The sequence below is a fragment of the Caretta caretta genome, chromosome 8 (genome assembly GCF_965140235.1).
Source record: "Caretta caretta isolate rCarCar2 chromosome 8, rCarCar1.hap1, whole genome shotgun sequence".
Taxonomy (NCBI): Eukaryota; Metazoa; Chordata; order Testudines; family Cheloniidae; genus Caretta; species Caretta caretta.
Window position 1 is genome coordinate 91,930,291 of NC_134213.1, and position 23,870 is coordinate 91,954,160.

The 23,870-nt window shown below is 41.3% G+C and overlaps 2 protein-coding genes across 4 annotated transcripts in view; both read right to left on the minus strand.

Moving 5' to 3' along the window:
* ATG4C (autophagy related 4C cysteine peptidase) overlaps positions 1-21,651 on the minus strand; it is a 34,846-nt gene extending 13,195 nt beyond the window's left edge. For 2 of the 3 annotated variants that reach the window (XM_048860710.2, XM_048860712.2), the window contains exons 1-7: positions 21,500-21,651; positions 16,777-16,905; positions 11,181-11,264; positions 10,233-10,466; positions 5,750-6,080; positions 3,678-3,748; positions 1,685-1,821 (exon numbers count right to left, since the gene is read on the minus strand). In XM_048860710.2, coding sequence (XP_048716667.1) covers positions 1,685-1,821; positions 3,678-3,748; positions 5,750-6,080; positions 10,233-10,466; positions 11,181-11,264; positions 16,777-16,852 — 933 coding nt within the window. In that variant the 5' untranslated portion in view covers positions 16,853-16,905; positions 21,500-21,651. The remainder of the gene's footprint in view (positions 1-1,684; positions 1,822-3,677; positions 3,749-5,749; positions 6,081-10,232; positions 10,467-11,180; positions 11,265-16,776; positions 16,906-21,499) is intronic. The other variant, XM_048860708.2, reaches the window with a different exon arrangement.
* Positions 14,104-16,675, minus strand: LOC125641191 (uncharacterized). Its single transcript, XM_048860714.2, has 2 exons — positions 15,517-16,675; positions 14,104-14,875 (listed from the first exon to the last, which is right to left on the minus strand). The coding sequence occupies exons 1-2, from the start codon at positions 16,037-16,039 to the stop codon at positions 14,475-14,477; spliced, it is 924 nt and encodes a 307-aa protein (XP_048716671.2). The 5' UTR covers positions 16,040-16,675; the 3' UTR covers positions 14,104-14,474.
* Positions 21,652-23,870: the final 2,219 nt, after the last annotated feature.

Sequence of the window (23,870 nt, forward strand, 5' to 3'; positions counted from 1 at the left end):
TTTTCATAGTTCTCTCTGAAACTTTGTGATAAAATGGAACAGATAATCAAGAGAAAGGAAAAATAGGTATGGTAACAAAAGTGCCCAACTCAGATTATCTTAATGCCACTGAGCAGTTCCTTAAACTGTCCAATCATACAAATTTAGATGGGACTCAAAAGGATGAATCTGTGTGATTAACAATAGGATAGTAAAGACGAAGGAACAGAGTTACGCAAGTTCTTCCCTTCAACCAGCAAACTACCAACATGTGCTCATGGGGCATGAGAATTATGGTCTAGTTTCTTAGAGACCATTTTTAAGTGTTCAATTAAAAAAGCTGAATATTTGTTGATGAGAAGATAGACAAAAAAACCCTACACTAAACTGTTTGTTTCCCGGTTCTGTCCTGAAATTTGATACACTGGTGGGTTTTTCATTCTTAATCGTCACTCTCTTCTTCCACATACAGAGTCATCCGAACCTCCAGCTAATGAAATAATGGCCACAAAAACTGTCAATTGGGTCAAATGATTATAACCCTTCAATCTGAAAAAAGAGAGGTAGAAGGAATAAGCTGTGAAAGTGCAGCTGGTAGTCTTCAATATTCGCTATTTAAAGAATAAAAAAACAGACAAGAAAATAAGCAGCTTGGTTTATATTTTTTGAGTGTTTGTTAATATGAAAGTTCATTTAAGACACCACAAATAATAATTTAGTATATCTATGGTATTTATATTTGTAATTTGAGTCACTGCATTAGTGCCTTTTCAGGAAATTACTTTAGCAACGAAATATTTATCACTGCTTTACCATAGGCCAGGGGTCGGCAACCTGCGGCTCTTTAATCTGACCCTTCAATACCTTATGTTATAGAACACTTTTTTTGTCCGGCACAGCAGGGCTCAGGCAGGCTGCCTGCATGCCATGGCCCCAGGCTACTCCGGGAAGCGACCGGCTGATCGCATGTCCCTGTGAGCCTCTGTGGAGGGGAAGGGGCTCCGCACGCTGCCCCTGCCCCCAGCACTGTCCTCACAGATGCGGGCATGGTGCTTGTGGGCATGGGCAGCACACAAAGACCCGCTGTCCCCCTCCCCGCAAGGGGCGCACAGAGACATGCCAGCAGCCAGACACTTCCGGGAGCAGCGTGGGGCCAAGGCAGGCAGGCAGCCTGTCTGAGCCCTGCTGTGCTGCTGGCTGGAAGCCACCTGTGGTAAGTGCCTCCCAGCCAGAGCCCTGCACCTTGCACCCCCTCCTGCATCCCAACCCCCTGCCCTAGCCCGAAGCCTCCTCCTGCAACAAACTCCCTCCCAGAGCCCATACCCCTCACCCTCTCCTGCACCCCAACACTCTGCACCAGCCCGGAACACCCTCCTGCACCCAAACTCCCTCCCACAGCCCACACCCCTTCCTGCACCCCAACACTTTGTGTGTGATGCGGCTCTCGAAATATTTTGGTCAAAAGACAAAAATAAAAAATGGCTCTTCTTTGAAAGGTTGACAACCCCTGCCATAGGACATCATGTGCTCTGCAATTATGTGTGATCTTGTAATATTGACATTTAAAATCTGTAAAGTCAAACTTTACAACTTACAACTGTAAAATCATCACCATGCATTTAATGGCTAGAAGATTACCACCATGAAGAATCTTTTCATACCCAGTGCTACTGTTTGAAACAGAGAATGAACTCTTATTTCATACCTTTACAAACTCCAAGTAGTCCATGTTGGTTCTCTCTCCACCAAGTCTTACAGGAACTAATATAATTACAGCTTTCATATCTGCTTTTTTAGAGCCCATAGAAGAGCACTGTCTATCAACAACATCCAAACTGTAAACTGAAAATAAGAATGAAAATACTTGAGCATCAGTAAGGTACACATGTAATTTTTTTGGAAGTAAAAATATACCGAATACCTTTTACAAAATTTTATATGCCTACACAATTATATTTAAGCACGATAAATCAAACCTGTACATTTCTGAAAAAATTACACTCTCCACATTAAATGGTCTTTCGGAAAAAACCTGTATTAATAGAAACTAATCACGTTTTCCTCACCTCGAGTGGCATTATGTAGAAAGATATGTTACATTGTTGAGTTCAACAGTTTGGATAAGTGGCATGTAGGGTGTAGGAAAGTAGTTATTGAGAAGAGCAGAAAAACATTTCTTCTATTTGTTTTAAAATAAATGGATAGTTTAAAATTTGGTCCTAGAACTAACTTTCGTATTTAAAAATATATATCTCAAAGAAAAGCTTTTTAAAAACATTAATGTTCAAACAATATAGTATTAGATCCTGAGTTAAACAAAAATATAATACCATTGTTTTACTTCCTCCACTCAGAAAGTGCATAAAGACAAAAAAATCCACTTCCAATATTTAAATTAAGACTACATTAGATTTTTAAAATTCTCTCACTTTTAATACCCTAAGGCAGGAGTTGGCAACCTTCGGCACGCGGCCCATCAAGGTAATCCACTGGCAGGCAGCGAGACATTTTGTTTCTGTTGACTGTCCGCAGGCACGGCTCCCCGCAGCTCCCAGTGGCCGCAGTTCGCCATTCCCGGACAATGGGAGCTGCGGGAAGCAGCGCAGGCCGCAGGGATTACCCTGATGGGCTGTGTGCCGAAGGTTGCCGACCCTTGCCCATAGGTGTTAATTGTAACATGGTAAAGAAATTTGTTTACAATATACAATTAAGTTGAGTATGTCCCTTTAAAACTAGCTTGATCACAGAAAGGAATGATATTCCTGTATTATCTCCCAAGATCAGGTACAGTAGACCATAGAAAGTAATAATTTAGGCAACTGAACACAGCTATAGAAGTAATACATTATGCTTTCATTTGAAAGCCTAGATTGTCATAGTTATTAGTGTAAAGTTTTATTACACATTTAGTTTGTCTTGTCACCCTCCACTTCTGCACATCCACCAGAGCCCTAATCTACCCTACCTGTGATAACAGCCAAGTATTTAAAAGCATTTGTGTTTGTGAGATGTCCTATACATCGTGTTAGAGTAGAAAATAGGTAACCATAGTGCTTGGTTTATTGGACTGATCACATCTTTGAACTGATCAGATTTATTACTACTAGAAACTGGTGCATTAACTTTCCCATGGACACGTTCCTGCAAGAAATAGGACTTTTCATTGCAAAGAGAATGCAGCTTAATATTTAAGAAAATGCATAATAAATTAAATTACTGACAGTTTTTTGTTTTTAAGAAAAATCTCTACCACTTTCTGCACTTCACCAAAAGGAAAAAGGAAGACAGGGAAGGGAAATGTAAACCATTTTTATTTATTTTAAAGAGCAGATCTAGCAGAAAGAACAACAGACTCCCTAGAAACAAATAATAAGTCATCGGAGTGAAATTATACATGCCAGGCAGATTTGTGGATGCTTTTTTCCATTTAACTATTTTGAGTGCCATTATCCTAATCAGATGTCAAACAAGCAATTTACCAACCTTTCCATTTATTATGTTTGATTCATCAGGACAAAGATATAGTGCAGAAATCAATATCCACTCTGAGCTCATGATTCCAATTTTTAGATTTTCAAAACATATGGATAGCATTTAGTTTTTTCTTTTGAAATCGTAATATTGTTGAGCACTAACTGAAAAGCATAAGTGAAGCGCTTATAAAGTTGGCTAAAACCTGCAATAGCCACATCACTTACCTGTACAGTCCTGAGCAACATAGATAGTTATCCCTTGTAACTCAGGGTCTCTTGCTTCTTCAACAGCTTTTCTAAGTGCAAATAAAAGATTTGCTAGAGTATTTCATTTCAAGAAATTAACAGTAAACTGAATTTAGATTCTTGATTTTTAGAGATACTATTAACTTGAATTTAAAAGAAACTGATTTCAAAATATTCCAGTTTCTGATAGATCACCTTTTAAACGGGGATCCCTTAAATAAAAATAAACTGAAGTTTATTTATTTTATTGTGTGGTTTTTTCAGCAAACCCTGTAGAATATTTCAAAGCCTTTCCAGCAAAAGCAGAAACTGACAGGCTATTAAGAAGAAGTAGTGAAAGTGACAATACACAATCTGATTAAATGTACAAAATTAACTAAACACAAACACCACCACCACCCGACATACCTTTGGTTATAGTAATCTTTTGTCTTATTTGTAACTATAGGAAATACTAAATTTGCCAACAGAAATGTGATTTTCAAGTTGATAGGGTTCCTTTAACTAACCTTCAAAGTAGTATCGGCTCAGTATGAACTGTTTTTCAGCTCACACAACTAACCTAAGAAGACAAGCTAAAGATGTATAGAATTAGCTTCAGACGTATAGAATTAGCTTCAGACATCTATTAGAACAAAAACTAACATTTGAACAGCTCCATGGTTTCACTGAAACTTTTAAAAAGATAATGGCAATACTAAACTAGCCTCAGAAGAATAAGAGTAATGAACCTAAAGATTAAAAAGAAAATATATGTCGATAGTCTGAATCATGATCACCAGTGAAGGACAAAATTTGTAAAGAAATTAAACTGCTCAAAATAAAAGATTAGTCTTTGACTTCTGATATGTAATTGTATTAAATGGTCACTATCCCTTTATTTCACAATATATTCTGAAGAATCATTTATTACAGACATTCTCAAGTTATGGGAGAGCTATACATTCTCAGTACTGCAGTAAGGGAGAAGGGGAGTTCTAAGAAAGGAAAGCTTTGCAATGTTTGAATAATGGTAGGAATTATGTTGAAGGGAATGCATGATTTGATCATGTGGATCCTGAAGCCAAACATACTTTGCAAATTAGAAAATGGAGTAGTAGAAAATATTTGTTTTGAAATTTCACAAAAAAGTCAATTTCAGATATCTACCACGTGAAGAAAATATTACAAATACAGGCACATACATAAATAACCGTCACCTGTCATAGCACAAACACTGTAGTATTTCAATGTAGGCTCATTCAAGGAGAGTATATTTGTATATGAATATTATTCCAGCATCTACATAAATGTAGAAAAATTACATCTGAACTTTGACCTCTCATGTTTAGGTGACTTATTAATGATTCCGTTTATGGCTAAACTGGGACCCGCCTAGAACATAAGACTATAAAAAACAAAATCAGTAGTATCCAAAGAAATGGCATATAAAGGCACAGAGTATAGAGAAATTGGCCTTTTTTTTTTTTTACACTCATATTGAATGTCAAAGATCCTTTACTTTTACTATAATATAATTATAATATTAATAGTCCCATACATTTACAGTTTCACAAGAATTTGATGTGTGCAAAGAAATGCTGAAAACATCAATTTTAGCTCTGACATTTCATTACACTATCAGTACATTACAGCCCCCAGGTTACAGTATAAAAAAAAAAAATCTATAATATTATGCATGTTCCAAGGTTGAAAGAGTGGTTAGTTTTTAGAACATTTCATTAAAGGCAGCCCTATTTAAAGATCAGGTATGGAGAGACCTTGGGTCTCTTGTTGCTCAGACTGGAGGAAAATAGGAATGTTTCAGAAATAAATGACAAGACTGGACAGAAGCTCATACTTCAGTTCCTGAATCTGCTATTTTTCCCTTCCTATAGCAAAAAAAAAAAAAAGCTCTTCTAAATTGCTAGTAACATGGACATGTTGCTAAGTCAATAATTAATGGTTAGGTGTCCAATTAATCTGAAGAAATCTCAAGACACTTCTAAGTGTTTCTCCCATAACACTTAAGGCATTGTAATAATGAAGGACAATTTAAAGATATTTTTTACCTTAAAATATGTGCTACTATAGCAGGCCCATACCAGTCTCCAGCTGTTTTGCCAGACTTCTTTCCATATTCTATTAACTGATGCAAGCCAAAAGATGCAGGTGGAGAATCTCCAAACCAAGAGATTATTTTTCTATGATAAACTTCATCTCTCATTTCACTGTCATCACAGTCTCTCTTTAGAGCTTCTTTATGACCATTTGAGAGGACCTTGGGTTCTCTCTCCCCCGTAAGTGATGATTCAAATGATGCAGTCAGCTTTTTTACTGTGTGGCTTGTCCATGATTCAGAGTCTGAATTTTCAATGTTCAGCGCACCCGGCCAGGTCCAGGCTGAAACAGAATATTTCTTAAAGATATGTTTTACACTTCTTAACAGTAAGTTTTTTGTATAATTACCAAAAAAGTGCCAATTTTTAATAAAACCAATAATCTATGCTTTACACAGACATGCAAATGCTCCTGCTGAGAATATAGGCAAAAAAAATTTCAACTCAGTATAATATGTTGTGCTATTTTTACTTGTGCGGGAGAAAGGAGGAAGCAACGAAGACACTAGCCACATTACATTTCTTTCTTAGCCCTTAATTTTAGCAGGATTTTCCAAGAGAGGATACAGTAGACTCTGCAGACTTAGCCAGTTAGGGTATAATTACAAGATAGAGATTAGGGGAATTTACATACCATCAACACAGTAAGTTAACTATTTAATACATGTAAAAAGGTTCAACTGATAGTTATTCAAGGCAAAGCCTTTGATGACTGATTCTTTTTCTTTCTTGTTTGTTGATTCCTAAGACAAGTTTATGGAGAAGAATTCTTATAATTTTTTTTTAAACAGGGATGTAGAATTCTTATAATATGAACAGAAGAACCATTCTCCCAAACAATGTTCAAAATGCACATCAGTCAAAAAAAGGTCAGCAGAGTGACACTCCAGAACATAAGATTTGTCAAACAAAGTAAATTGTAACGTCTGTCTATACTAGAGAACAGAACTGTTTCAAGGTTAGCTATTGTAGCAAAGCATCTCCTGTCCATGTTTCTGGAACTACTTTTTCTGTAACAGTTTGCCTTACACGCAGTGTCCACATTACTAGCCTAGTTGGTGTAAACTGGTTCAGCATGTCAACACAACACTAATAATTCACTAACACTTCTCTTACCAGTGTATTGTGGGTCCCTCCCAATTGGTCCCAACAAAGCCTAAACTGACACTGGCCAGATGCTATAACCTCCTCCAGCTTCTCCCAATAACTACTATGATGCATCTTCAATACAAAATTCTACTGCACATCAAAACTTAAGATACGGAATGATGTACAATGAATTTAGTATCAAAATAAAAAAAAAAGTACCAATTGTATTATTCATATTAATAAAAATCTCATCTTTAGTTTAATCTGAAATTGCTACAGAACTTCCATCAGAGTGCCATGGAATCCAGAAGTCCTGAGGCAGAATTTAGCTCCAACTTGCCACAAAGTACATAGGCTATTGATTAACAGAAATGCACTGTGCAAGGGATACAAATGGAAATGATAATGCTGACATCAGAATATTGCCACCTGACTTTAAGATTTGTAAGTAGTATCTTTTCACTATCTTATGGTGGTAGATGTAAAGTGAACATTTGATGGATCATTTGTAAATTGCATATAAAATACAGGCAGATTGCACAATTTTTTTTTAAACTCAAGTTTTATTTAGCTTTAAAATGCTAAAAACTAAAGCTACCAGGATGTGTACTGTGTCTGAATATACTGTCCTCTGTTGCACTTTGTCTAATGCAAATACCAGATAGACTGTGGGCAGCGGAAAATTGAGGAAGCCATTGGAGGGACTATAAATGGTGGTACAGGTGTGTACGAGGTCTGGGTGTCACTGTTAGCTCAGAAAGCCGGTCTGTGGATGTACAGCTCTTTGGGAGGTGACAATTAGGAGAGGAGCATTCTAGAGATGCGAAGCATCATGAGGGAAACCCTGTTAAAAGGGCAGTTGCTGGAATAAGGCAGGTAGTAGCGTTGCTACTGGTAGAGGCAGTCAATTAGAGCTGATCCTCCTCCTTGCTTGCAGATGCTTTTACAGACTTCCAGTCTCTTCTTTCCAATAAAGAGCCAATAGGCCTGTAAAACCAACTGGAAATGAGAAGACACAAGAATCATGTGAGCTGCCAGCTCTGTGGCACTAACAAGTGTGCCATGGATCACAGTTTGACAACATCTGCTCTAATATGTAGAAGAGAGACAGATTTCAGTCATAGGAAGTGACTTACCAAACTCTAGCCTCATATTAAGCCCTTCAGAGGAAGATTCAGAAATCAAGGAAGATGCAAATGTAACAAAGATGAAATGGACTTAGTTGTTCCTGAACCTCGACATCTCAAGCTGCCATATTTGTGTATGTACCAAAAAATTAAATGTAAAACCTTCCAAAACATAAAAATTAAAAATAGAAACTTATTGACAAGATCATACTGCAATATTTGGAGCATTTCACATAGCTGTAGAAAGATAAGCATTTTAGCTATTAGTGGCATTTAAGTTTTTTTTTTTGGTTAAAAGAAAATACTATTAAAAAAATGTCCAGAAAAGGATCCACAACCAATGAAATATTTCATATGAAGATGTGAACACAACACATTTCAGTTACCCCAATTTTCACCAAAAGCTTTTCTAAAGAAGATTTACTATCCCTTAAAGGCAGGGTGATGACAGAAAACTTTCATGTAGACCAGACATGTCTCCTTTCCCTACACAGATGGGCTCCCACAGAAATGTGGGAGGTTGGGAGCTCCGAAGTAGTGCAGCACATGACTCATAAGTGAGGATACATAGTGGATAGTACAAGAATGATTTTTAAGTACAGTTTTTAAAAAATACACTTTAGATTAAGACTAGTCAAGACCCTTTTGTTTTGATAATGTTAAACTGGGCTACTCCTACAGCCTCACGGGCATATTCATGTTTAGTGTCCTATCCAGATTGTGCAGGGTTTTAAAAAAATTTAAATAAAAGATTTATGTGCAACAAAAGCTGTATTTATGGGGAAACTGGGGTAGGATCAGTGAATAAGCCATCTCCAAACACAATAATTTCATATGTTTGGATGTTGGGGTTGGGGCAAATGGAACAAAATAATATTTTAAGCAGACAAAGTGCTTACAACAAAAAGAATGCTAGCTATGTCAACTCCACAGTTCAATTTTGCTACTTTGGACCACTAAAGAATAGTCAAAATTGCATTTTCTGATGTGGTGGTTTTAGGGCTTTAAGAACCATGCAAGATTTGGTTCTTGGCTTACATAGTATTTGCAAAATATTACTGAGCTGGACCTTCGGAATGCTATGTTTTTTATGTTAGTTATAAATACAACCCTCATAGACCACCAAATCGCTGAGTAAACAAAACAACACACTCCCTTGCAATAAACCATAGTTTGGGACTGACAGAGTTGAAAGGTCTTTGACAATGGGGGACAGCCAACCCAGCACAGGAACTGATCAACAGGGAACGGATACATGTATTATAGAAGGGATGGAAGGAAAGAGGATGAAATACTGAGACGGTGGCTGGCTTGCAGACCTAGTGGTACTGAAACAAACTACCATGCAGGAAACAGCTTTGTATTTCCAGTCTATCACCTCTTGGGTTTGAAAAGACTGGGGAGAGCATGAGAGGTGATATGCTCAACCCCAGAAAGCAGTCAATTTTCCCCAAAGGGGACTGCGGCTGTAAGACAGTACATCTTGAAAGAACAAGGTTAAGATAAGAAAACACAAAGGGAAGCAGAAAAGTAACTTTTCCAAACCCCACCAGGGAAAAAAATAGTGAATCGTGCAGATAATAGATTAGAAACTTCTGTTAACGCTCTCTCATGATACAAGAATTAAAGAAAATTGAAAGATGACAAATTTAAATCTGATGAAGGAAATACTTTCTGCACACAGCCCACAATTCGGCAGTGGAACTCATTACCGCAAGATATCACTGAGGTCAAGAACCTACTAGGTTTCTAAAAAGGATTGAACATTTACATGGATAACAAGAAGATGCAGTTACTGAAGTAAAGGTGCGTGTTTTGTTTTATTTTTTAGTTAGGAGTTTTGAAATGGACATAAACTCTCATACTTCAGCCATAAGCTACCCTTTGGATAATAAGGGTTAGGAAGAAATTTTCGCTGTGGCCAAAATTAACTTCTACAGGGTTTCCTGAAGCTTCCTTTGAAGCAGCTAGTATTCACCATCATCAGAGACTGGCTCCTGGACTAGACAGACCATTAGTCTAATTCAGTAAAGCAATTCCTATATTCTTAAAAAGCAGTCCAGAACCAAAAGCAAGCAAGCACTTTAGCTAGCTAAGTTTACTGGATGCATATGCAAAGGCTGATACATGTTCCTCATCATTAACAAAGGGCCACCTGCATCCTGATGCTTGGTTCTACCTCCTGACAAAACCAAAAATGATCTACTCTTCATGCTTACCTCTACCAAGAAAATGAAGCACAAGCCCTTGAGCCAGCAGCATCTGGCCAGTTCTCAGTGTACAACCCCAACCACAGTCTGTTGTCAAAGCAGATTCTTTTATCTGAGGAAAATCCTCTCTGTAAGTCAACCATATTCTAGAAATAAAATCTTTACGAAACTCTTCTACATTTCCAGAAATGACTTTGTCGACTATATCGAAGCAGGATCCATCTGGAGAGAGTTCACTGGGTTCTGCAAGACACACATAACACAAGTTACAGCTTTGAAATTAACTGACACAGGACTTTTGTTAATTAAAATAAAATTATACTATTAAAAAATAGGAATTCCCTAGGAGACTACAGTATCTCCTCCGCAACAAGTAGCGAAACCTGAGGAGAAACATAAAAGGTATGTAGCAGCTGAAAAAAAGAATGATTCAGGTAGCAGCTGTCAATTGAAACGGCCATTTTAAGGCTGCAGCTGCTTGGTCCTACTAAATATAAGTGGCCAAATCGAGAAAGGCATGCTGGGAAAACGGCTCCCATAAGAGGGCAAATTTGCACAGGAAAGAGTTAACAGGGACTAGGAAATCATCAAGGAAGGTGTTACTTTGATGTTGGTATTACCATTTCATTCTCCTGAACAAGGCTGAGTTTATGCAGTACCTTTGATTAAGCCTCAGTACCCATTTTACAGATGAGTAAACTCAAGCATAGGTTATAAAACGTATGCACGCAAAGGATGAAGTCTGATTTGACAATGGCTGGGTTCTCTGGCCTATGTGTGAACAGTGGGATGGGGCAGGTATTAAGACTGGTTTTGGAAACTTAACTGAGAATATTCTAGCTTTTCCATATTTAAATTGTGAACTTTAATTCTCTATTAATAAAGGTTTTGGTAGATTATTACAAAGACTTCACAGAGCAGTGCCAAAATGGGATCAATTAAATCCTTTACACTTACCATCAGACTTGAAATGGTAACATTTTCCCAGCAAGAAGACAGCAGAATTTCTTCTAAAGTAAGTTTTTGTTTTCAATACCCAACCTAAAAGAGATACAAAGCAAACAAAAGTTTGTCGCTGAAATATTTCAAAACACTTCCAAAAACATTTCATTATACAAAAAGTCACACAAGTTAGTAGAACATGGAAACACCACACTGGAATTGGAATTATTTTATAGATTGAATAATACAAACAGGTTCTACTGTTAAGACACATGAATGGATTTATAGTCAACAAGCCTAAAGTAACGTAGCCCTTGTAAAAACAATATCATCCACATAAGATGTTATGCAACCTGAAAATTTCATAGGTAAGCACTGAAGTCATGAAATGCAAAAGTTAAGTTTGAACTTATGTTAACTCTGCCTTTTTGCATGAACTCATTACTATACAGTTTAATTTTGTGATTCTTTTAATTACTATATTAAAATACTCAAGTTAAGCTTCCAACAGCAATACTAAAAAGCCACAACGCACAACCTGCAAAGTTTTACTGTATACATTTAGTCACAAGATTAAGATGCATATTTGAGAAAAACAGGAATAAAAAAATATATATGCACAAAATGGGTGAGTTAATGTTGCTGTCAGAACTTCAACACTTACATACTTCATTGAGAAACACAATAGTGTAACATATAGCCACAAGGGGTAGAATTAAGGTTCCATGTTTAATCTTAACCGCTGCACGTCCTGATTTGAATATTTAATATTAGCAAACATTGCACCAATTCCCCCTCCCCCCCGCATTTAGGCCCAAATCCTGCAGTCTTCACTCAAAAATAACTTCCACTGACTTAAGATGTAAATTTTGACCTCAGGCCTTGAGGGGAAATGGGAAGATAAAAGCTAATTAATTCCTCGTGACCAAGTTTTGAGATTTGCCTACTTCTGAACTGTTTTGAGAGAGAAGAGACAAAGGGTGAAATCCACACCCCATTGACTTTGATGGAGACAGGATTTGACCCAGAGTCTTAACTTTATCAAAATACACTACCAATGAGAACTGCTCATACTGAGGCCTGGTCTACAACTAAAAATTAGATAGAGCTACCTCTGTCACTCAGGGCTGTGAAAAATTTCATGCCCTAAGTCTCATGGCTATGTAGACCTAACCCCCCCCCCCCAGTGTAAATACATTCTTCCGTCAACCTAGCTCTGACCTCTTGGACAGGTGGGTTAATTACACTGACAGAAAAGCCCCTTCTATCGATGTAAGAAGCATCTACACTACAAGCACTACAGCAGCATCGCTGCAGCTGTGCTGCTGTAGTCTTACACACAGGGCACGGCTACATTTGCAGATGTAGAGCGCTGAGAGTTAAACCAGCCCTCGGAGAGCACAGTACGGAAAGCGCTGCAGCGTGTCCACACTGTCAGCTGCAAGCGCACCGGCGTGGCCACATTTGCAGCGGCATTGGGACTGGTGCATTATCGGCAGCTATCCCACAGGGCACCTCTTCCCATTCTAGTGCTGTAGCTTGTGGGAAGGGGGCAGGAGGTGCGGGGCATTCTGGGTCCTGTCCCAACGCCCCATGATGCATCGCTTCGCATCCCAGCAATCCCTGTGCTTCTATCCACATTTAGCACCATTTTTCAACGTTTTTTGTTCTGTGCGCTCTGTCTTCCCTTTCGTTCTGCGGGAATGGATCCCAAAGTGCTGAGGAATATGCTGATGGGTCTTGCCAGCACGTCATGTTTGGCAGTCGAGTTACTCCTTAAGCTACAAACTGACAGCGAGGAGTCTAACGATGATGTTGACTCGCATGACGCGTATGACACGAGATTGCTTGTGGCATTCACGGATATGCTCACCACCGTGGAATGCCTCTTTTGGGCTCGGAAAACAAACACTGAGTGGTGGGACCACATCGTCATGCAAGTCTGGGATGACGAGCAGGGGTTGCAGAACTTTCCGATGAGAAAAGCCACTTTCATGGGACTGTGTGATGAGCTCACCCCCACCCTGCAGTGCAAGGACATGAGATTGAGAGCTGCCCTGCTGGTGGAGAAGCGGATGGCTATTGCAATCTGGAAGCTGGCAACTCCAGACAGCTACCGATCAGTCGCTAACCAGTTTGGAGTGGGAAAGTCGACCGTTGGAATCATGTTGATGCAAGTTTGCAGGGCCATTAATTGCATCCTGTTCAGAAGAACCGTGGCTTTGGGTAACTTGCATGACATTGTGGCTGGTTTTGCACAAATGGGTTTCCCTAACTGCGGAGGGGTGATAGATGGGACTCATATTCCAATTCTGGCACCAGTCCACCTAGCCTCCGAGTACATTAATCGGAAGGGCTATTTCTCTATAGTTCTCCAGGCACTTGTGGATCACTGTGGACATTTCATTGACATTAACGCAGGCTGGCCCAGAAAGGTGCATGACACATGCATCTTTCAGAACACTGGTCTGTTCAGGAAGCTACAAGCCGGGACTTTTTTCCCAGACCAGAAAATCACCATAGGGGAAGTTGAAATACCCACTGTGATCCCTGGAGGCCCCGCTTAGCCTTTAATGCCATGGCTCATGAAACCCTACACAGGGAGCCTTGACAGCAGCAAGGAGCAGTTCAACAACAGGCTGAGTTGGTGCAGAATGACTGTGGAGCATGCTTTTGGCCGTTTAAAGGGCCGCTGGCGCTCTCTATATGGAAAGCTGGACCTGGCTGATGACAACATACCGGCGGTTATATTCGCGTGCTGCACCCTCCGTAACATTTGCAGAGGAAAGGGTGGAAGATTCACTCAGGCATGGAACTCAGAGGTTCAACATCTGGAGGCTGAATTTGAACAGCAAGAGAGCAGGGCTATTAGAGGAGCCCAGAGCAGGGCTGCAAGGATTAGGGATGCCTTGAGGGAGCAATTTGAGACTGAAAGCCACCAGTAATGTTTGGTGCCCTGCACGGGAGTGAAGTGCAGTGGTTCCAATGTTAGTAGGAATCTGTGCTTGCTTTGCAGTGCCTGTTGCTTTCCTGGGCTAAGGTATCTTTTACTTAGTGCAATAATAAAGAATATTTATTTAAAAGAAGATTCATTTATTGAAAAGAAACAACTGCTTGGGAAACAGAAAGGGCAAAGGGACGGGGTAGGGAACAGTTCAATCACAGATTTGCTTGTCCTGTTCTCATACTCAGCCTTCCTGTCTGGAGTGCTGTGCAATGAGTGCTGCACTTCAGGCTGGCTAAAATGCATGGTGATGGGGGCTGACTGCAGTGGGTAATGGTAGTAGTTTACAGGGTTGGGTGGTGAAGCTACAGGTGTTGGAGGCAGCTGGTGGCGATAAGAACCCGGATGTTGGGGAAAGTGGGTTGGAGGTGACATGGGGGCACAAGGGAAAGAGTTTTGGGACAAGGGCTGGGGGAGTGGGGGGGGCAGTAGTTCTCCGCCTGCATGGCTACAAGCTCCTGGATTGAGTCCGCTTGGCACTCCATAATGCTTATCAGCTGCTCCGTTCTTTGGTGCCGGCGCTCTGCATTCTGCTGGCAGAACCTCCTTTTACTCTCCCTCCACTCCTGCGCTTTTTGATTTTCATGAAGGGGCTGCTGCATTACTTCATGCAGCATGTCTTCTTTGCTTCTACATGGCCTCTTCCTAATTCTTTGGAGTCTTTTGGCCGGTAATAACACGGACAGGTGAGATCTCAAGATTGCATCTGTAAAGGCAAAATGCAACACTTAACAGAGGCAGCATTGTTCACACCAGACAGAGCAATGATTTGCCCGTACTTAAAGACAAGCACAGTCTAAACAATAGCAGAATTTTCCCAGCCCAAAGCGAGCTCACGTAACCCACAGAAGCCCCAAAATGGTGAGTGAGCACAGGGGTCGAGGGGGACTGATTGTTTCACTGCCGTACTGTCCTCTCGGTTTCTGTGCCTTGGGGAGAGCCAACAGTTGCAGGGGGCCCCTATACTGAATACTGTCCTCACATTTTCCACAGGAGTTCATCCTGGAAGATATCTCGCTGCTCAGGGTGACCTGGAAAGCAAGGGAGGGTCTTCTACTACAATGCAGCTTCTGCCCTGGCCCATATGCAGCTTGCCTCACGGCACAGTGGCACGGACATGTTAGCCTGACTAGGACAAGGAGTACAGTAGCGCTCCCAAGGAACCTGTGCAAGCGCATTGCATGGCTTCTGGATGAGACCTTTGAAAAGATCACTGAGGCAAATTACCAGGATGTGAGAGAGCACATCAATGCCCTATTCCACATCTAGGCATGCATGCAGCCCTAATCCTCCTCGTCCCAAGAGCCTGCACCAAATAACTTCCTTCCCAAAATAAAAGCCGCTTACCGGGCATGTCCTCTGGTGTTTGTCCTTCCAAAAGCACTGGCCGGTGTGACTGGCTACCTTCCTCCTGGCTTGAGAACAGCTCCTGGCTGCATGCATCTAGAGCTGCCAGGGTGTCTTCCTCCTCTTCAGCACCCTCACTCCCGCTTTCTTCCTCCTCTTCCTGCCTTGTTGAGCTAGGCTCTGAAGTCTCCATGGTGGTCCTTGGAGTGGAGGTGGGGTCATCCCCAATATTGCGTCCAGCTCTTTGTAGAAACGGCAGGTTGCGGAGGGCAGAACCGGAGCGGTGGTTTGCCTCACAGGCTTTGTGGTAGGCATTCTGCAGCTCCTTCATTTTAACCCTGCACTGCAGTGCATCCCTGTCATGGCCCCTTTCCATCATGTCCCTTGATATCTGTCTGAAGGTATCGTAATTCCTACGGCTGGAGCGCAGATGGGACTGGACAGCTTCCTCCCCACAAACACTGATGAGGTCCAGCACCTTGCCATTGCTCCATACCAGAGATCGCCTGGTGCGTGGAGGCATGGTCAACTGGAAAGATGCACTGAGAGCACTCCATGCCTTGCTGAGCAAACAGGAAGGGTATTTTCAAAATTCCCAGAGAATTTAAAGGGCGGGTCTGATGATTCATCATCTGAGGGCAGGGCAGTAGAGTTCAAAGTGACGACCAGACTGGCTAGAACAGGCACTGTGGGACAGTTCTGGAGGCTGATCAGAGCGCATTAACAGACCAGGGTATCCACACTGGTACTGCGGCGCTCCAGCCATGGTGCACCAAGCGTTATGCCAATCACGAAGATGGATTACCAGGAGCGCTCCAGCCGCGGAGTCAGGGTGCTCTACGTGCCTTGCCAGCGTGGATGCGTTGTGAGTTAGGGAGCACTGGACTGCTTTAATGCACTCTAACTCACAAGTGTAGACATTCCTATAGCCCGATTTTACAACTTCTCTGTTTAAGATCCTACGCAAAACTGTCATGTCATCTGTGCTTAATGCCAATCTGTTTTTCTGACCTAAGTCAGTCACTGAAAAAATAAATCCTTAAAATATTTAAATTGAAAGAGAATATCTAAATGAGTTTGTTTTCCCAGATTATTTAGTTTATTGTTGAAGAACAAATTGGTTTCAAAGTCCAAGTTACATTTCTGATTAATAGATGTATACAAATATACTTACTGTGTGAAATCTTGGCTCCCCACTGAAGTCAATGGCAAAACTATTGACTTCAATAGAGTCAGGATTTTATCCACTGTTTCACTTACTGTATTTCATATTGTGCCATGCAGACATGAACTTGGATTTTAGCTTTTCCACTTCATCTGTCCCTGTGGCCTCCATATTCAAATTCTAGAGAAAAAGCCATCACTGTCTTGCAAGACATGAATTTGTCACTACAAAAACAAAAAATAAACATAACTATGGGCATAGAGCATACATTGTATAGTATCACCAGCATGCTTAGGTACTTAAACCTAATATGACCAGAAATAATAATAAACTTTCAGAATCCTCCACTTCCAGGGACTGAAAAACAATCACATGTTCTATGAATGTGTAATAAAAGCATTTAATTCGAAATATACAATAAAACTACTGTACAAAGCTAAATAAAATATGTCCTCCATCGGTTCTCTGTTCCAGAAACTGATCTAGACCACATAGACCACACCAGTGTATGTAACCTCACACTCAAGTTTCAATTTGTAGTTAGAGCGGAATGCTTGAATCCCTATATTAGAGAGTTTTATAAGTTTATTTTGCTCACATCTAGGATTCTGAGCACATAAAAATAATATAAAAATAACTTTTAAAAAAAGGACACTGCAGTGTTGGTTTCAGATATAAACCAGACCTTTCCAATGCAGAGTGCGTGTGTGTATTGATGAGGAGGTGGTGCTGGAGTGGGGAGAGAGGTGGGACGGAAGACAAAGAGGAAGATGTTGAGCTTGTGGAGGAAAAGGAAGAAAATAATTACTGAAAACAGGTTTTATGTGTAACAGAACTGAGACTATTTTGTACAGAAACAATTTGTTATAGAAGATTGTAAAATTAAATTTATTTTGCAACAGTATTTATTTTATCAATATTTTCTAGAGATCTTTTATAGTGTACTTTACATCACCTCTAATCACATGTACAGGCTAATTGCAGTTTCCCTTCTACTTTTATCTTGTTTTGTACAAAAGACAAAAAGGGTTTTCGTACATATATTTTATGTATTCGGTCTAGTTATGTTGCTAGAAGGTGATCATTTTAGCAACATAACTAGACCGAATACATAAAATAGTAGGAGCAGCGATTACCTTGCAAACTAATTCACTTAATGTTTTAAAAAGCTACTTACAAGTTGTCAAGAAAGGGAAACTGATTCCTGGAATAATCAAACAATGAGAAATGTAGTGCATACTTACTAACATGTTAGAAGCTGCAGCACAAACTGATTCGCCTTTCAAATGCCCCATTTCTTTATAATACATAAAAGCGGCATACTACCCTCACCTAGTTTTTTTCTTCTCCGAAGAAGTCTGAGAGAACTGAACAGAACTCCCTTGGTAGTCTGTCCATCAGTGCCACTTAACAAGAAAGGTTGCTATTGAACAATACAACTGCCCAAATTGCACATGCTTTACCAATAAACAGAGGACTTCAGTTTCTACAGTTGTCAAGTTGGCACCTTTCACCAGAAATACATTTACTTTAAAATACTTGGTTGAGGAGCATTTTCTTGCCCATGTTAAGTAGACCAAAAGTTTTAACAAAAGGCTGAATGAATTAAGAGTCCCTGCTACAAGACCAAACTTTTCTAGCCTCGAAAATGGATCTTGGCATTATAGGTAGATCATTATAGTCATTGCCCTCTTTGTAGCCAAGTAGAATAATTCACTCAGTGTTTTATCAAACAAGAGGGCTTACTATTATAATTAAATGGCTTGAGACGTGGGCAACTCCATTACGGACATTAATTCCACTTTCTTTCCTTTAAAACTTTGGAAATCGAAAGCCAAAACTCCCCTTCACATGAGAGGCTCTCTATTGGGGGCAGGATCGGAACAGAAATGCATGGGACGAGGTTGTATTACCTTACTCCCTCCACCTTGGGGAAGACACGTTTAACTCTGGGCAGCCAGCACCAAGGAAAGTCCTGGCAGCATAACTCTGATGGAGTTATGTCAGTGATAAGGATGGAGAAGAGATGTCAAGTTCCCCAGAACCAGTGAGAAGTTACAAGGCATTGTGTCTCCAGAGCTCTGTACAGTTGGGAGTGAAAATGCAGCCTATGGCACAAGAGTGTAAACACTGTCATGTTATTCTCTTCGTCCCCATCCATGGAATGATTTGGGTGGAAACTTGTCAAACATCCCCTTCTAAGTTTTTTTCTTCCCCACAGAAAGGAACAATTCTGGTATTAGTTTTCATTTTGTTCAGTCGCATAAACCAAGAAATAAAATAAATTAACGACTCTTTTACTAACAGAAACACAGCAAACAAAGCTTCATAAAGAGTGACAACTCAACATCCTTTCCTTTATTAACCAGGTCCTTTAGATTGTGTGTGTGTGTGTTTTGGAGGAAAATTAAGAAGGAAAGAAAAGAAGAGACTTTGTGTGGACAAGTAACAAGGATAATAGTCGTGATTATCTGAGGGAGCTAGAGATTAGCTTCTTCGTGATTCTGTTATTGCTCTCATAGGATCAATCAAGGATGGTCATTCATGGCAACCAATGGCCTCTATAGTTATAAAAGCTCTCTCTGCTTAACCTCGGGAATGAAAGAAACTCTAGTATTCTGGAGAGAAACATAAATCTTGTTTTCCCCTAAAAGATGCTAGCCACACTGGTACACTTTTCTTTTTACCCTCATACATTTCTTTCCTAGAAATCCTCCCGTCTTTAGTATAGTATTGAAAAGAATACCAAGTTCAAAGAGTCAAATGTTTCATTTAGGGAGAAAACACACTGGGCTATTCAATTCTCATGCTGATAGGAATCAGGAGTAACTCTACTGAAATCAGTGGAGTTATAGCAATAAAAGATCAGTATGAGAAGAGAATCAGGCCCAACAGACACTGCTTGCTGCAAGCCCCCTCTAAAACCTAGAGCTTCTGTTCTCTACGAAAGGTTTATTATAATTTTGAGAAGTTGTCTAATAAGAAACATTAATATAATCCTACAGTACAAAGTGCCAGAAGACACCATACACACAAAATTCTCTGAGTGTTATCAGGCTCCTACGTACTGTGGAAAGTTTTTGCTGACTTTTTACTAACAGCCTAATTTATTAACTAACTAATTTAGCGACAGAAGAGCAAGCTCTAATCTACTCTGCTTTATGCATCCCCAGTAAGATCGCTAGAGAAATTCTGGATTCCAGAATCTTTATTATTGGTGATGTGAGAAGAAAAAAGAACCCAGTTTGTTTTTCAGAAGAGATTGCACTTGCAGTAATGACAGTGTTCAAAATTCATATGGAAGTCACTGACAGAGACTAAATATGGAATGCCAAAATATCATTTTTATAGTCACTTTTCTAACAAAAAACACACATTCAGACAGTCAATAAATTACACTCTGATAAATGTAAAGGGTATTTCAAAACAGTATCCTTGAAGGGCAGGTGAAGAGAACAAGTTTTTTTCTCAGACAAAGATAGAACATTTTACCCATTCAGGATTTAATGCTGAATAAAAGCTTTTGACAAGCAGACCTTTAGGAACTGTTTCAGATTATTCTTTGGTACTTAAATTGGCAGAAATTAGTGCCAGTTCTGCAAACTACCCTTGTTAGTAACTTCTTGGAGAGAAGAAAGATACTGATTCTTCTGGGATTTGTTTGCTCTGAAGGCTTTTGAATGTTAGTATCAGACTGTTGAAAGCATGAAGGGTGTCACGCTGCATTTTTTATGCTCTTAAGCATAAAGAGCTATTCACAACTTTATTTTGTACTACAAACTATAACTGGCTAGGTACTTAGAAGGCATCATAGATACACGTGCACTTTATGAACAAAGTTTACAGGTGCTTGCTTTGAACGATAAAGAGTGGAGAAGGGGAGGAGATGGATGAATAGTACAATAATGAAATATCAACGTACGCATACTGTTAATTTTTTTAAAACCCTTGAAGGTATTAAGTATTAGGGGGTAGCCGTGTTAGTCTGTATCCATAAACACAACAAGTCTCCCGGTAGCCCCTAAAAGACTAAGGTTTCTTTGGACATAACTGAAGAAGTGTTTTTTTACCCACAAAAGCTTATGCCCAAATAAATCTGTTAGTCTTTAAGGTGCCATCGGACTCCTCGTTGTTCTTGCAGGTATTGAAAACTTTGCTTGCTCACTCATCAACAGCAAGTGAGCAGCTCTCTCTGGTGAGGCCTAAGCCATCAACTATACAGAATGGTTTAAAGAACACCAAAGTTTGGAGCCCTTGTAGAATGGACGTACTGCACCAAGGCTCCGTCTAAACTACAGACCTTACAGCAGCACAGCGGCGCCGCTGACAGGTTTCCCATGTAGCCGCTCTATGCCGCGCCCTCCTGCTGGCATAATGACACCACCACCAAGCACGGCCTCACCCAGGGCAGTCTCTTTGCGCCCCTTCCCTTGGGGAGGGTTGTCTCCCGGGATGGAAAAGCCTGTTAAGATCTTAACCTGCTCCCCAGGCGCCAAAACTGAAGCAGACAGGAAGACACAGGCCTCTCACTAAACATCCCTCGCCCACCTCACTGGGGGAACCAAAGCCACCCTCCCCAAGGCACCGAGCCATGCACCCCGGGGCGCCCAGCCAGCCTCCCGGTGACACCGCCAGGGACAGTCAGGCTCCCCCAGCGCTGGCTCTCCCGGTCCCCCGAGGGGCGCTCGCTCCGCCCCCTCCCGCTGCCCCGACCCCATGGGGGCCCGCAGGAGCCACGCTCGCCCCCCTCCAGCCTGCGGGCAGGACCCGGACGCTCCCTCCGCCCCAGCGGGCGGACGGGAAAAGGGAGCCGCTCACCCCGCCACCGCGCGCCGGCTGGCCCCTCGCGGCCGCCGTACGGCTCAGGAGGAGAAGCAGGACCCGTTAGCGCGCTCCAGAGTCCGGAACCTCCTGGCCTCCATTTCCGGCCGCCGGTCACGGGACGCCGTCAGCCGCGCTGGACACGCCAGCGACTACAAGTCCCAGCATGCCCTGCTCCCGGCGGGGAGAAACAGCGCGCGCGGTATGCCGGGAGCCGTGTTCCCTGGGATAGCTGTGTTCCCCGCCCCCGGCCTCGTGCTCGGCTGCGGTTACAACACTTTTGCTCCGCGTCGCTGGCACCGCCCCTTTTGGAGATGGGGGCGGCTCATTTGCATGTTAAAAGCACCAGAGCAGCGTCAGCACGTGTCAGGTGTAATCGCCCCTAATGCAACTGGAGCCAGACTAGTCGCTGGAGCCAGACCAGCAAGTAACTCCAGAAGCTTGATTTGCAGCACTGGCCCGGGGGAATATCTCCTCTGGTTGGCTGCCTTCCCTACGTACCTGTCTCCTGGGGAGGAGCAGCCAATCGTAATAGTACCTAGCTCTTGCATATTCATCAGAAAGCGCTCGAAGCTCTTTACACAGGAGGGTAAGTATCATTTCCCCCCATTTGATACGTGGGGAAACCCAGGCACTGGACAGTGAAATGGCTTGCCTGAGGTTACCTAGCAGGTGCATGGCAAAGCCTGGACTTGGCCGTAAGGCTCCTGAATCCAAGTCTAGTGCCCTATCCACTAAGCACCACTGCCTCCCAATCAGAACTGCTGCAGGGGAAGCTAGTATTCCCTCCAGAGAAGAGATGTTGCGTGCGGGAGAGGGAGCAGCCCATAACATTTTCACAGCCAGGGAGGAGGCAGCAGAAAATGTCCATCAGTTCAAGGTAGTTCTCTTTTTTTTTTTTTTTTTGTTACCCCTCCAAAAAATAGGTCAGTCTGTTTTTCCTTTCCACCAGTGCAACATCAAGTCTGGGAGAGAAAAGGCCCCTGCTGCAGCTGCCAGCCCAATCCTGGAAGCAGGGGTGAAAAGCCCTCACAATTGCAGAAGGAGTAGAGATGTGTTGAGGGGCAAGGTGCAGATGAATGGTGGGGCAGAATTAATTGCTGGGCTAGGCAGTGGAACACAGAATTAGTAAACATTTGAGGAGAAGCTGGAAGTTCTGCACCATCAGATGGCATTTTCACACAAATCTTTGTCATTTGATCTCAACTGCGTCCTCTAGTAAGAGCTCCTGCAGCAGGGGCCAAAAATCACCTTACTCTATAAAGTTTGGGAGACTTGGTGACACTGTAAAACTCGTGAGCAGGGGAGAGGGAAGGGGTGCAGAGGAAGTTCAAAAAACAGAAAAACAGGACAATAAACAATAGAATATTTTAAAAATTGTTTGCCATTTTTGGCCCAATCTCATGATTTTTGGGCATCTGACTCAAGATTTTTGAATTTATGGGATTGGCAATTCTTCTAAAGATACTATATAAGTAATAGATTCCTGCATTCCTTGTGTTCCCATTCCACTAGGGGCAGGTTTGGGTGCATAAAGAATACATTACATGCCCTCTCTTTGCACTACTCCCTTCTTCTGGGTAAAAGATAGGAAGTGAAAATCTTCAGAGACCTGAAACTCAGGGAAGTGTCATACAAAAAGTGGAAATGAAGTTGAATTACAATGGATGAATATATATTTTTAAAAAACCCACAAGCCTTTAGGGACAAAATTAGAAAGGCCAAGGCAAAAACTGGAGACTAAACTAGCTAGGGACTTAAAGGGTAACAAGAAAACATTTTACGAATACATTGGAAGCAAGAGGAAGAACAAGGTAGGCTGATTACTCAACGAGGAGGGAAAGACAATAACAGAAAATGCAGCAATGGCCAAAATGTTAAACACCTTTTTTGTTTCAGTTTTCTCCAGAAAAGTTAGCAGTGATTGGACAACTAACATAGTGAACATCAATGTAAATGGGGTAGAATCTGAGGGTAAAATAGCAAAAGAACAAATTAAGAATTAATTAGATGAGTTAGATGTCCTAAGGTCGGCAGGGCCTCATGATATACATCCTAGAATGCTTAAAGAACTGTCTGAAGAGATCTCTGATCCATAAGTGATTATCTTTGAGAACTCGTGGAGGATGGGAGAGATCCCAGAGGACTGGGAAAGGACAAATATAGTACCTATCTACAAAAAGGGGAATAAGGACAACCCAGGAAGTTATAGACCTGTCAGCTTACCGTCAGTACCCAGAAAGATAATGGAGCAAATAATCAACAGTCAATTTGTAAGCACCTAGAGGAAAATAAGATAAGTAACGGTCAATATGGATTTGTCAAGGACAAATCATGTCAAACAAATCTAATGTCCTTCTGTGACAGG